This window comes from Haplochromis burtoni, unplaced genomic scaffold (genome assembly GCF_018398535.1).
Source record: "Haplochromis burtoni strain Fernald_Lab_line unplaced genomic scaffold, NCSU_Asbu1 Contig_47, whole genome shotgun sequence".
NCBI classification, from domain to species: domain Eukaryota; kingdom Metazoa; phylum Chordata; class Actinopteri; order Cichliformes; family Cichlidae; genus Haplochromis; species Haplochromis burtoni.
In genome coordinates, this window is record NW_024582408.1 from 1,793,411 (window position 1) to 1,806,025 (window position 12,615).

Below are 12,615 nucleotides of genomic sequence, written 5' to 3' on the forward strand. Positions count from 1 at the left end.
AGTGCAAAATCAAACACGTACATCCATCTGCTGTGGCGACCTCTGGACAAATGAGGTAGTAGCCGAAAGTACCTTGTTAGACGCGGGACATATACGAGACAAAAAAAAAAAAAAGAAAGAACAAAAAAAAAAAAGAGTCAAGTTATAGACTGTACAGATTCTGATTTCAAATGACTGGAAACTGAGTCGGGGGGGCGGGGGGGGGGGGAGTCTGGGCTTTCTGAATTCATGGATGCAGATTATCTTCCATCATACTATAACCACAACTAAGTAGTTGTAAGACTGCATAAATGCTAGCAAGCAGTTTGGTGTGTGGGTGGCATTAAGTGACATAGACAGCGTGGAGTCTTGTTATGAGCCCATGAGTTGAAAGTTTTCAGTGTTGCCAACTTGGTCTTTTGAAACTGCATGTGACGAACAAGGGTTCAATGTGACTCTGAAGCTGCACGCTCGCTGGCTAACAACTTGTGATTGACAAGCCAGTAAGACCCCCAAGTAATGAAATGACTGCCTGAGCCCATAAAATCCTTAGGAAAGTATCTTTTAAGGCCAGCTAAAGCTACGTCGACAGTTTATACTGTCTGTGGTTTGCATACTTCTCCTGCTAACATACTGATGCGGCACACATGGTGTTTAAATGGTGATAGATTCTAATGAAGGTACAGCTTTTACAGATACCAATTCTGAACGATTTCTCTCAGTCCACACACTCAGCCGTGTATATAGTTGCGCTGCTTCTCTTGGAAACGTCACGTTCCCGGTGAACAAAGAGTGACGAAAGCAAACAAGTGTGCAGAGTCTGAACATTCAGTCATCATCTTTGATCTCATCGCAGGTCAGACAGTCAACCCACTCACACAACATGAAATGAAAACTTAATCCCACTGGCTTTAATGCACCTGTTGTGAGCATGACAGTCTGATCAGACCTAACACAATTACAATGCTTTCAACAACAAAAACAACAACAACTTTCCACAGAGCACTAAAGTTCACACGTTTGAGGCTTTCTGAGGCATCTTCCTTGCTTAACATATGTTTCTTAATAGCGGGATAGTTCATATTTGATGCATGGAAGTCCTGGCCATCAAGATTTATCCTGTAAAAAGTGGCCTAATGAATTCTAACGGCCACTCTTTGTCGCAGCTATAACAGCACATCTGTGCTTTATTTCTGCTGACATAACGTAAACCTGCAGACAAATAAAAGGACAAAACATGCTGTAAAAAACAAAAAAACAAAAAAAACAAAGCAGCATCAGCAGAACACAAACACACAATCTCAGGGTTCATACTGAACCTTATTTATAGCATGCTTGTAGTTGTAGACGTTAATGTTAAAGTAACAGGCTCCCTGCTATTGAGATTACAGCTTCAATACACGATTCATAGGAAGGATTCAAACACTTTGGTGTGAATACTACTCGCGAGCTTAATTACAGGTCTTGCACCGTCTTTTTCCTTTTGTCATTCTCTTTCATGAAAATAAATAAACAAACAAAAAGTGGTGCAATTTCTTGTCCACTTCTCCTTTTTTGTGATACTCTCATTGAGCTGCATCAGTGTCTTTGCTTTTCGTTTCCTGTCCTCTGCACTTCAGCACTGTGTAATTTACTAATTCAAACAAGTCATTTCATCATTAGAAGTTTGAGCTACTGATATATTCTGAGCCCATTAGCCTGACACGTGCCTCTGGAATCAGAACTGCTGTGTCTAGGCTAGTTGATGTTGCTAAGCTCTGATAGGGTAGGAGATAGCGGCACACCCTGGTTGCTAGTCCCTTTACAGGACTAACACAAAGAGACAGAACCTTTCATGCTTATAGCCGATTTATCTAACATGTATGTTTTGGGACTGTAGGAAGCCAGAGAGAATCCACACAGGTACAGGGAGAGCATGCCAACCGCCCACACCTATGCAAGCGGCAGGACCAAAACACAGCAACAATTCACCTTTTCTGTTAGACTGGGATCAGTTTTGAGTTTCTTCTTTTATCGAAATATGTTAGGTGATTCACCTTACTGCCTGAGGATCCCGAGGAATAACATTATTATCAACATCACTAGAACTATGTTGATCTTATGGTGCCCAGTCCTTCATTAGTTGAAGCAGATTTACGGTTTACTTTACTAAGCACATTTGTAGGACTACCACGAGAGCTCACACAGACTGTATGCCAAGCAGCATCAGTCCACTTTTGCAGTGCTACCAGCAAGTCCTTCTGCTCTGGTCCAAATGTGAGAATACCTTACAATATAATTAATATTTTGCAATACTCATTTTGAAACCCAAGCCCTGAATATATGCAATACATCCTGTGAGAGTGTAACACAGCAGGACACGCCTTTATGAGTCTGGTGATGGAATAAAGGGTGAGCAGTGCTCACTGATGTATCGCACACTCTTGATTATGTATAAGGTGTCACATTATGGCTGTACAGGTGTACTCGCAGTGACATGAGGTGTGCGTCACTTGTGCATCGTGGCGGTTTGATTATTGCTGCTGTTATCAAGCACTTTTTCCTTAATGTAACTGTACCTGTGCCCTTTTTACATGTGAAACAGGCAAATACCTGTTAGTGCATCATAATTGCGTTTTAATGTTAGCTATTGAGTTATGCCAACCAGCTAGCAGCACTGGTGGAGCAGTTATAGTTCTTTCAATCAACAGGCTGGAACCGTCCAAATGCTTCAGTTGCTTAAGTTACAGATGAAGTATTTTAACATTCATCACCGTGCAGTGACGTTACTGTACTGAAAGCTAAGCTCAACTCCAACAGCGGTCATCATTTAGTTTCCTCAACCATGTCTATGAGAGAACATAAGAGTTGTGAAACCTCTGGTCAAAAGAAATTGCAGATCAGTGCTTTGTCTGCTACACAAATCTAGTTAATCATTTGTCACAGGTTAACCTGTTTGCAGAGGGGAGCCTTCCAGCAGTCAAATACTGCAGCATGCCTTCCATTATAATCAGTAGGGCTGCAACTAAAGATTATTTTGGTAGTTGAGTAATCTGCCAATTTTTCTTTGTTTGACAATTACTTGAATAACTCTTATCTTAGCTTCCTGTTGGCAGTCCTTCTGTTCTACGCTCCAGTACCTCATCTGCTCAAGTCTGCCCACCTGTGAATATCACCCTGTTGTCCCGTCCCACAGCAAATTAAATTCATGACACAGAAAACATGAATTTGAAAATAATACAGTGTATTTTTAACATTACTCAATAGGACTGTCTGAATAAATATTTTTATTTATTTCACTTTAAGTAATACAAATTAAAGTGCCAGTAGTATTTCAACAAAAACAATAATGTGCAAATAGGAAACTAAAAATGGCTTCTGTCCGTAAGTTTAAATAAAGCTTCAAATTAAATCAAAAAGACTATATTTTCCCATCCAAAATAACAAGCTTTCAGAGTTTCCAGATGTTTCAGCTCATGGATTCATGATTGCAGTGGACATGCTGTGGAGTGAGTTTTGCTCTTATCCGTGAGATGATGTTTCCAGCTGCTGATAACCACACTAAAGATGTTCTCTGTCCTGACTTCAGCCATTTGAGAGGTGCATGAACTTCTTTACAGGACAAACTCATCTATTCAATTTTGCTTAATACTAGTAAAACAGAACTAAACAAACATTTACATGGTATTAGTACATGAAGTGTCGTCACATTTTTAAAGCTGATGTCATCCTTTATTGCAACCCCAATAATCAGCAGCCAACAAACCAGAAAAAGTGCAAAATTCCCACAACTGTCCATTAATTAGGAAAGAATGCAGCTCTCGGTTGAGTATATAATTTAGAAAAAAAAAAAACATTAAAAAAATAAAGAGAGATTAAGAGTGCATTCACCTCATAGTAACATAGCTACTTTAACCCTCAGCCTTCACTTGCACCCTCAAACTGTGAGAAAATCTGGAATTATAATTTAATTTCATATAAACTGCCCCTGTGATCACCAAAACATCCTCATGCGAGTGTTTGTTACTGATAAAATGATCCACGATATCTACAAAGCACCACTGTTCTGTTTCTCCACAGGAGGTGATGCAACATCCGTCATGTGTGATAGTTAACCAAAAGCATAGCTTTAAGACTGCAGCGTATTAATCTGTCAGAGCCCTTCCTGACATATTTCTAGACTTTCTGGACTGCAAACACAGCCTGAACAGACTCCAACTTATAATATCCATCATACGCCATGATATTTACTTATCAGTCTTTAGGAACATCATAGATTAAAAACAAGCAGCTAGGAGGACTCCTTGTTTAACACTATGCTGTCAGTTAATTGGTATAAATAAAAATCACAACCTTGTGCTTAAATGCTTCGGTCAGAATGCAACGTTTCATTCCATCCAATAAAACATTTATGTGAAATTTCATCATAAATTATTGATGAATTCTTGAGTTATGGCCAAAAAAGACATTTTGTGAGGTCATGATGGTGCAGACCATGGATACCATCTAAAATCTGGAAAAAGACCATTCATAAGATGGGATGCATGACTGGGCAAAAAACAAATAATTAAAATCATTCCAAAAGTACATAAATAGTTTTTGCACAGTTTCTTAAAACATGGCTTATCTGACCAATTTATTGTTGGATTAAATGCCAATTAGGATTCTGCCGATTACACAAAACTGCAAAAAGAGTGTTTATTACGATGAATCTACAGCAAAGTTTACAACACATTTTTGTTTGCCACATAACAGGGCAGCACAGCATCATGTTAAGTATGGTATGCAGACCAATCATGAATATAGTCACCCACAGGCCCATTTGGAGTCCAACTGTTAGCCAAACAGCAATGATTAGACTCCACAGCAGGAACATTTAAAGCAACCAATACCCGCTTGTTTTCAGCACCGTAAAGTCTGGCCACTGAACCTGCTGCAAATGAAGGTGCTGAACCATTTTCACTTTTGCTTGCAAGGCTTTCTATTAATGTTGATTTAAATTATGGGAAGATTTATGGGGAAAAAAAAAATAAAAAATCAGATTGCTTCTACTCCAATTTCTAAGGGAAGGGCAATGTGCGATTTAAGATTGAGATCAAGTCTGATATCAGACTACAACATTTATTGAACACGGAAAGAAAAATATGGACTATAAATGTCGAAATCTGTGACCTTGGACAAAAACTAGAGCACTGAAATAGTGCTGTGTCGTCCACACTAAAAGATTGCAAAGACAATGCGGGGAACCGGGGTTTGAGCAGGTCCGCTTTGTGTTGAGAGTTAACAGTGCTAACTGACTCAACCTTGTCCCAGTGCCCTTGAGCACAAAATTCAGACTGTCACATACAAAAGGACAACCAGGACTGCCCGCTGAACAGTTCATCTCATGCTTTTTCTGTCTTTTCCTATTTATGTTTTGTTTTTTTTCCCCACATGTCAGAACTGTCTGAGCATCAAAGCCACAAATGAAATTTGGTCGGAGCTGCATAATGATAACATCCTCAATTGTAATTACACCGCTCGGACCAAACTGGAGCTGCATAATGATAACTTGGATTCTTAAAAGCTATGCAAGTATATTTACATAGCTTTTAAGCAGAAGTAAAACTGTAGCAGATAGCTCCACATCTTTGATTTAGCAGAATTTTTATAACAATAACATTACTCAGACTTTGAGAATGAGAATAATAATAATAATAATAATAATAATGTTGCATCATAGCTGGCTCATCTCTTGCGCCTATGTCCATCTGCCCAGCAAACATTTCAAACTAACCAAACGCTGACTGCTGGTCTTTTCTTGATATCTAATAGATTCAAAGTTAGTCCTACTGGAGCTGTCCAGTCCAACCACATTTGAGTCTCACACATTTTGTAAAATTTGTATTAATATTAATTATTTATTGTGAAGAATCCGTTGGTAAAGTTTAGGTATTTGCAACAAACTTGGTTAGGGTTACAAAAAGATCCCGGATTGGGTTAAAAATAAAAGGACTCTCTCGGTTGCCATGGTAATGCCACCCTGCTTTCACTGAACAAAATGACACAATGTCTTCTGTTATGAAATGTACTTCCTATTCAAATGCAATACCTACACGTTTGAAGAAAAAAATTAACCCCCTGCTGGATAATGATAAGGTTTCAATTGACTGGAAATCAAAATGGGGACTCAGTAAGGAATTTTTTTTCCTCTCTCCATCGTGATTTGTAATGCAGCAATTCTTAAATACAAAGTTTTCATTAATTTAAAGAAAATGTATTTTTTCTGTGGACCCACTGTAAAAACCACATCATTTATTTTATCTAATACTTATTTAATTTGGCATATTATGAATGATTAATAGAAAAAGATGTAAAACTTACAAAAATACAATTAAAAGCTCATAAATCTATACACTCCTTCACACTTCCAGAGCTGTTCAGTGGGCTCTTTGCCAGGCTGATTCTGGCCCCTGGGCCTTATGTTTGACACCCCTGCTTTAAAGTGATTTTTCAAATTTCAAAATTGTAAAGCATTAATGTAACTAATGTCCCATTTTATCTGGTTTTCATCACTTTAAAAGATCCAGAACAAATACTAGTACGTACACATAGCTATACATAGTATGAGTAGTACCAGATTGCAAATTACAGTGTATGCCATACCTTTAAAATCTGAATTAAACTTTAATGGCCAAATATCTCACTCCAAATCCTGTCGATCAAAGCCTGCAATACATATTTGCTCAACGCAAGTCCAGGTGCTCTATAGAGTGAAAGCTTTGAATTATTAATTAGCATGCCTTGTTGCTTCTTATGTTCACCACTTAGCAGTTTGTAAGCATTTTGCTCCATATAAATGAACCCGACTGTAGCCTGAGTCACGTCAAGATATCCAACCAGCCATTCGAGTGGAAACAACGACGACCTGTGATATTCGTGTCTGTCAGGTGAGTGTGTCTGATATTCTGTCTCCATCTGTCATTTGTGGAGCACACCAACAATTAGCTTCATTACTGATTTATCTGGCAACTACGCTCTCAGTTAATTAACCTATAAAATGTCAAAAACGGTGAAAAATGTGCATTGTAATTTTTTGAATGCACCAGACGCTTTTTTAATGTTCTATTGTGTCCGACTACAAATCCAAAAGCTATATGGAATTCATTTACTGATAGAAATTACAAAGAAAAGCACAAAATTATTACAAAAAGGTTTTCTTAATCTATAATTTAATCGGCTACTTTAAATGAACCGTCTGCAAATGCACAATTCTTATATAATTAAGAAGAAATATATTCAACCTTATAAACAGCAAGCAATGCATTTCAATACAACACCACTTACACAGAATCAGTTATTAAAGCAAGTAACCACAATTATTTGAAAAAGCTCTACTGAAAGTAGAGCAAAGTTTAGCTTTTTAAAATCAATCTCTCTTTCTTTGCTCTGTTGCACAATCTCAGTCACACTTTTCACTCTTAAACTTATGTTCATTTTTATTTTTTTAAGAACTGTTGTATATAGAAAAGTTTTGCACCATCTTACAATTATTTCCCTTGTGGGATCAATAAAACATCAACTGAACGAGCTGTTTATTTTTATTGAATCATTTGGCCAAAACATTAGTAGCTTATTAATCAATTAACCATTCACCTGAAGCTGCAAGAGGTAACATGTTTCCACAACTTGGAATGTCCAAGAATAGACAAATAGCTTCCTTATTGACTCGTTTTTTTCAACAACTGGTATTAAAAAAAGAAAAGAGGAAAAATTACTAAATTTACCCCATTTACTGTCTTACATCAACCTGTGATGCTGCATCAGTTTTAAACTATATAAATATATATAAAAATAGTGTGGAAGGATTTTAAAATGCTTCTGCTATTTATCATAATAAAGATATTACAAACAAACAAATATATCAGTATCATAAATGGCCATACTGTTTTTGTAAACGCTGATATCAGCCCTTTATTTTGCAGTCCATGCCCAATATAAAAAAAAAAATTAAAAAAAAACATTATAAAAACATAGTTACACAGGCCAAGAGACCAGTTGGCAACCACCTGTTGCTACAGAAAAAATTGCATTCTTCTGCTAGTCGTAAGTGCCTGCTGAAGGTGCTTTGAAATCAGATGCTAAAGCCTCGTTCATGTCGGCCCAGAGCGTGGCGAGTGACGCAACGATAACCATCGGTCACTATGGAAAAATGTGTATGCCACAACCAGTTTGCTATTGCTAGGTCAAGTTGGTCACAAAGTGGTATACCACACAGAAAACCTGTGACTCCTTTGGCCAGTAGCAATTGTCGAGTTCACCCGTAGTTTGCATGGAATTTGCTGATTTTTCTGCAAATGCTCGCCAACCACTGTCCGAGCAGTGAAAACTATCAAACATGAAATGCAAAGCGAAAATGACGGCCGTTCAGCTTCAACGTAAAATGTGCCCTTTTTGATTTGGTTTGGTTCAGCAGTAATGCAAAACATCAACTTTGAGGGTGAACATTCTGCATTTTCAGTTTGCATCTGACTTTTTAAAGTTTCACTACCATTCGATGGTTAGTTAAGACAAATCACCACCTTTTATGCTAACTACAAAGGGGAAGGGACTGAGAGAAGATAGAAAAGGGTGGTTTTTTTTAAACATTTACAGCTACTACTGGTTTAATATATATGATAGAAACTACACACTACAGCTCATGTTCTCGGGCGGATTAGCTGTCATGATCTGGGGAGGAAAGTGAAAAAGAAAATGTGGTGCAAATATAGCAAAGATAATACTTCTTCAGAAGAGCCTTAGAAGTGAATAGCGGTAACTTTTTGAGCGGGTTTTACAGTAAGACATTCAGCAAACCCCAACTTTGTTAAATAACATGTTTACACAATATTTAGTTGTCATGATGCTGGGCGGTATTAGCCAATGCTTGTCTCTCTCTCTTTCATGTACGTACATCTAAGTCACAGCAATAAGCATTTGTTTCTCTCAAACATGTTTTGGGTTGATGTTATATGCATTAAGCATTAAAAATGTGTACTTTACCCTACAGCAAACAGAATACTTCCATTAGCTTTTAAAGACTTTGAAATTATCTTCCCAATAGCAATAACTTCTTAAGTAACCTCATAGGACCTGGAAGAAAACAGGCCTATGAAGAAAAGACTTGAAGCTCATACTGGTGTTAGAGCAGGCTCCTGCATTATTAGATGGTCACCACTGAACCCATCATCCACACACACACACACAGTGATGCACAATGGATGACAAAAGAGAAAAACAAAACAAAACATCTTACCTGTATAACCTGCAACCCAACCCCATGAAGACACCATGGCCAGCAACCACTTGAACATGATGCCTTCAATGTGCCAGAAAACGGAGCGGTCCCATATTCTCAGGGGTTGAAGCAGCATCAGGTACAAGCAGTAGGATGGGATGGCTACACAGTTGTTGATGAACATAAAAGTGAAACGGAGCACGGATCTGAGGAGAACCCAGACCAGTTTCCCGGCCCCATCCAAGAGCTGTGCCATCCTGATACACACCGTCTGCAAAAGGACACACGCACGGCAGCAGTTAGCCTCTCCTACTGACTTGTTTCACAAGACAGGAAACAAGTCATGTGTGCAACTTGCATCACGTTATCCTCACTGTACACAAACTGTCTGAACCAATCCCCAAATTTACTCATAGCTATTACACACACACATCCGTACACACACTCTGTAAACCAAGCAGTCTGCCGCTAACCGGCTGAGGCTATTTCACGGAATTTATATGTAACACACGCGTCCTGGACGCTGCAGTCACAGTATTGATAATGAAGATTTACTCTTAAATATGCCCGCTCCTTCTTTAGCGACAGTCTGCTAGCGGCCAATCTTTTACAGTTTTCCTTGCAAAGACAGCACCATAAAAGGACCAGCCGCTCAGGACACGGTCGAGTACTTCATGACATGCTAGCTAGCGGTGGAGTGAGTTAGCATAACGAGATTAGTTAATAAATATTGGCACTATTGCAAAATAGACCGACACGCACAGCATAGGAAGCTAAGACTTAACACTCCAGTGTTTTACGAGACAATAACACACGTTAACTCGTACGCTGGGTGTCTGGAGGCTCCTGCAAAGCGCAATAGCCGTGTGCCTCATCCAGAATATAGCCCGACCCCTGTAATTGAGTAGTAAAAGTCCTGTAGCTCATGTTACTCACCCGGTTACCGTCACTGAAGCATCCAAGGACGGCCGAAGGTGCAGCTAATTGTTGGAGCGAGATAAACGCTGTCACGTGTACCCAACCCAGGAGGTTAAGTTAGCAGTATTTGCAGGTCGGCATGGTCGGGCTATCAAACGTGGGGGTCAAAGGTGGAAATACTGCGCGATAAAACTGCGGCTGCACCCATTTAGCTATAAAACGCGGACTGCTTGGGAACACGCTCAATCCCGGAGGGCACCGTTAGCTCGCTAGCTGGCTAGCAAGCGACTCCACTCGAGCGCCGCTGGCTCCATCTCAGTCAGACACCGGGATAAATCCTCTGATGCATCATCATCATCACCATCATCGTCATCGTCAAGTTAGCCGACCTCCCATTAGCGAATATTGACGAGAGGCGGCTCAGCCGACGAGGGGAGGCCTGTTGGGATCAGCCCTGATCGTTAGACAAACGCGCCTTAAAATATGCACCGCAGGTACACATCAAATACAAAGATCAGCGATTTCTCGTCTCTAGCTTCCAAGAGCCGTTGTCTTTCTCCGGATGCCGATCACACCGCGTCAATGTACACAAAAGATCAACAGGATCGGAAATGATATGATCCTGCCTTCAAAATAAAATCTTCTTAGTAGTAATCGTACAAAGTCAGCTTTTCTTTTTTTTGGTCTAGATATTATGCTATTAAATGAAAATAAAAGGCTTAACTAAAAATCCTTACATGTCCACGCCAGGAGCCTTTAGTATTTAGTCACTTTTGTAGATTAACATTGTTAAATGTTCTTATACGGTTGGATTCCTCACTGAGAAGATAAAGTAGTTTGAGGAGCTCCTGAGAGAGAGAGGTAATAACAGAAGGAGGAAAGTTGGTAAATAAGGAAGTGCAGACGATTACTAAGGAGGAAGTGAGATTAGCTATTGAGAGGATGAAAATCAGAACGGTCCATATGACATACCTGTGGAAGTATGAAGATATCTAGGAGAGAGCTCAGTGGACCTTTTTACACAGTCCACTGAAAGGATGAGGTGCAGAGGTGTAGTAGCTTCAGAGGGATAAGGATTATGATCATCATCATCACAGAGATCATTCCTGTTATCCAAATATCTGACTATAGTCTATACATTTAAACAATGATCACCCAAACAGAATTAGCAAAAATTATTGCACTTTTTTAGAGTTTAACTCAACAAATTATAAATTAAGTCAACCCCGAGCAGCTGCTGGAACAACTATCAGCCTATATTGGATGATTAACAAGACCCCCATCATACTTCCAGTGTTCACTTTGTTTAATGTTTTAGGAAGATCATCCATATAAAAACGGAAACAAAACACCTGACAATATCCTTCCTAGTCAGATCACGCTGGTTACTAAAAAGGATGTAGGTTCCAACGAATAAGTCTTGATTAGTTCACTAAAGATTCAAATGTCTGATTATTTACAAAGTTACAAACAGATCATTGTCACATATTCATCATGTTTTTAATCTTTGAGCTTTTTTTTCTCCATATTTATTTGTGCAATTTTTATACCTGAATATATTACATTTTTAAATGTATTCTTTTCGCAAAGTTATGAAAAGCTTTAACGTTAATGGTGTTGTCCTGTGAGGATGTTTTACATACATTTATGTATATGTTTTCTTTTACTGTTTAGTTTTTGCCATAATAAATCATTTCTAACTTTTTTGTGTAATGAAATGTTGGGCTCTTGTATTAAGAAAATTAAATGTTTCTAAACATTTATTGTTTGGCCAGATCTTGTATAAAATAAATTTTCACATTTATTTTATTTTTTAAATTCTCCATAATTAAATATCTTGAACTTATAATATGAACTGTATTCTTAAATGTTTATTGCTCTGGTCATGTGATCATACTCTACTTATTCTTGTTTTTTGTTTTTAATACTTTTATTAGTTCAATGAAATAATATTACCTATATTATGGAATAATGTTATATATACTACAATACTACCACTACTACTAATGATGATAATAATAATATTGTAATCATTGCCACACTAGTTCAATGTGAACTAGAAACTAATTTGAATTTCTATTGCACAATGAGGTCATCGAGACACTGATTTTGAAAACCAAAAGCGGATGTTGTTGTTTTTTAAGCGCTTCTCGCTTGATCATCTGACGCCTGCCAGTAGTCTGAGTGCGCAGACTCTGAAGTGCTGATGGTTGGTTTCAGTCTACGACCACAAAAATAAATAATAAATTTTAAAAAATCTTATGACTACATCTGAAGTCATCTCGGCACATTTCCAGTTAGTTTTTAAGCTCACATTTGGTTGTGGATATTTTATAATTATTATTTTTTAACAGTCTTTGCCTTTTCTTCTCTAGGATAGAAACAGCGTTATGGTATTTTAGGAACGCTGTGAGCGCAAAATTAATAATATTATAAAAGTTTAAAATAATTATAGCTCACTTTTATGTGCTTAAATGCTGATG

General features: G+C 38.1%; 1 protein-coding gene across 2 annotated transcripts in view; it reads right to left on the reverse strand.

Moving 5' to 3' along the window:
* Nucleotides 1–10,739, reverse strand: part of lpgat1 (lysophosphatidylglycerol acyltransferase 1) — a 79,872-nt gene extending 69,133 nt beyond the window's left edge. For both annotated transcript variants that reach the window (XR_315743.3, XM_005921553.3), the window contains exons 1-2: nucleotides 10,151–10,739; nucleotides 9,233–9,485 (exon numbers count right to left, since the gene is read on the reverse strand). Coding sequence is in view for 1 of the 2 variants with exons in the window: in XM_005921553.3 (XP_005921615.1) it covers nucleotides 9,233–9,470 (238 nt within the window). In the remaining variant the exon portion in view is untranslated. The remainder of the gene's footprint in view (nucleotides 1–9,232; nucleotides 9,486–10,150) is intronic.
* Nucleotides 10,740–12,615: the final 1,876 nt, after the last annotated feature.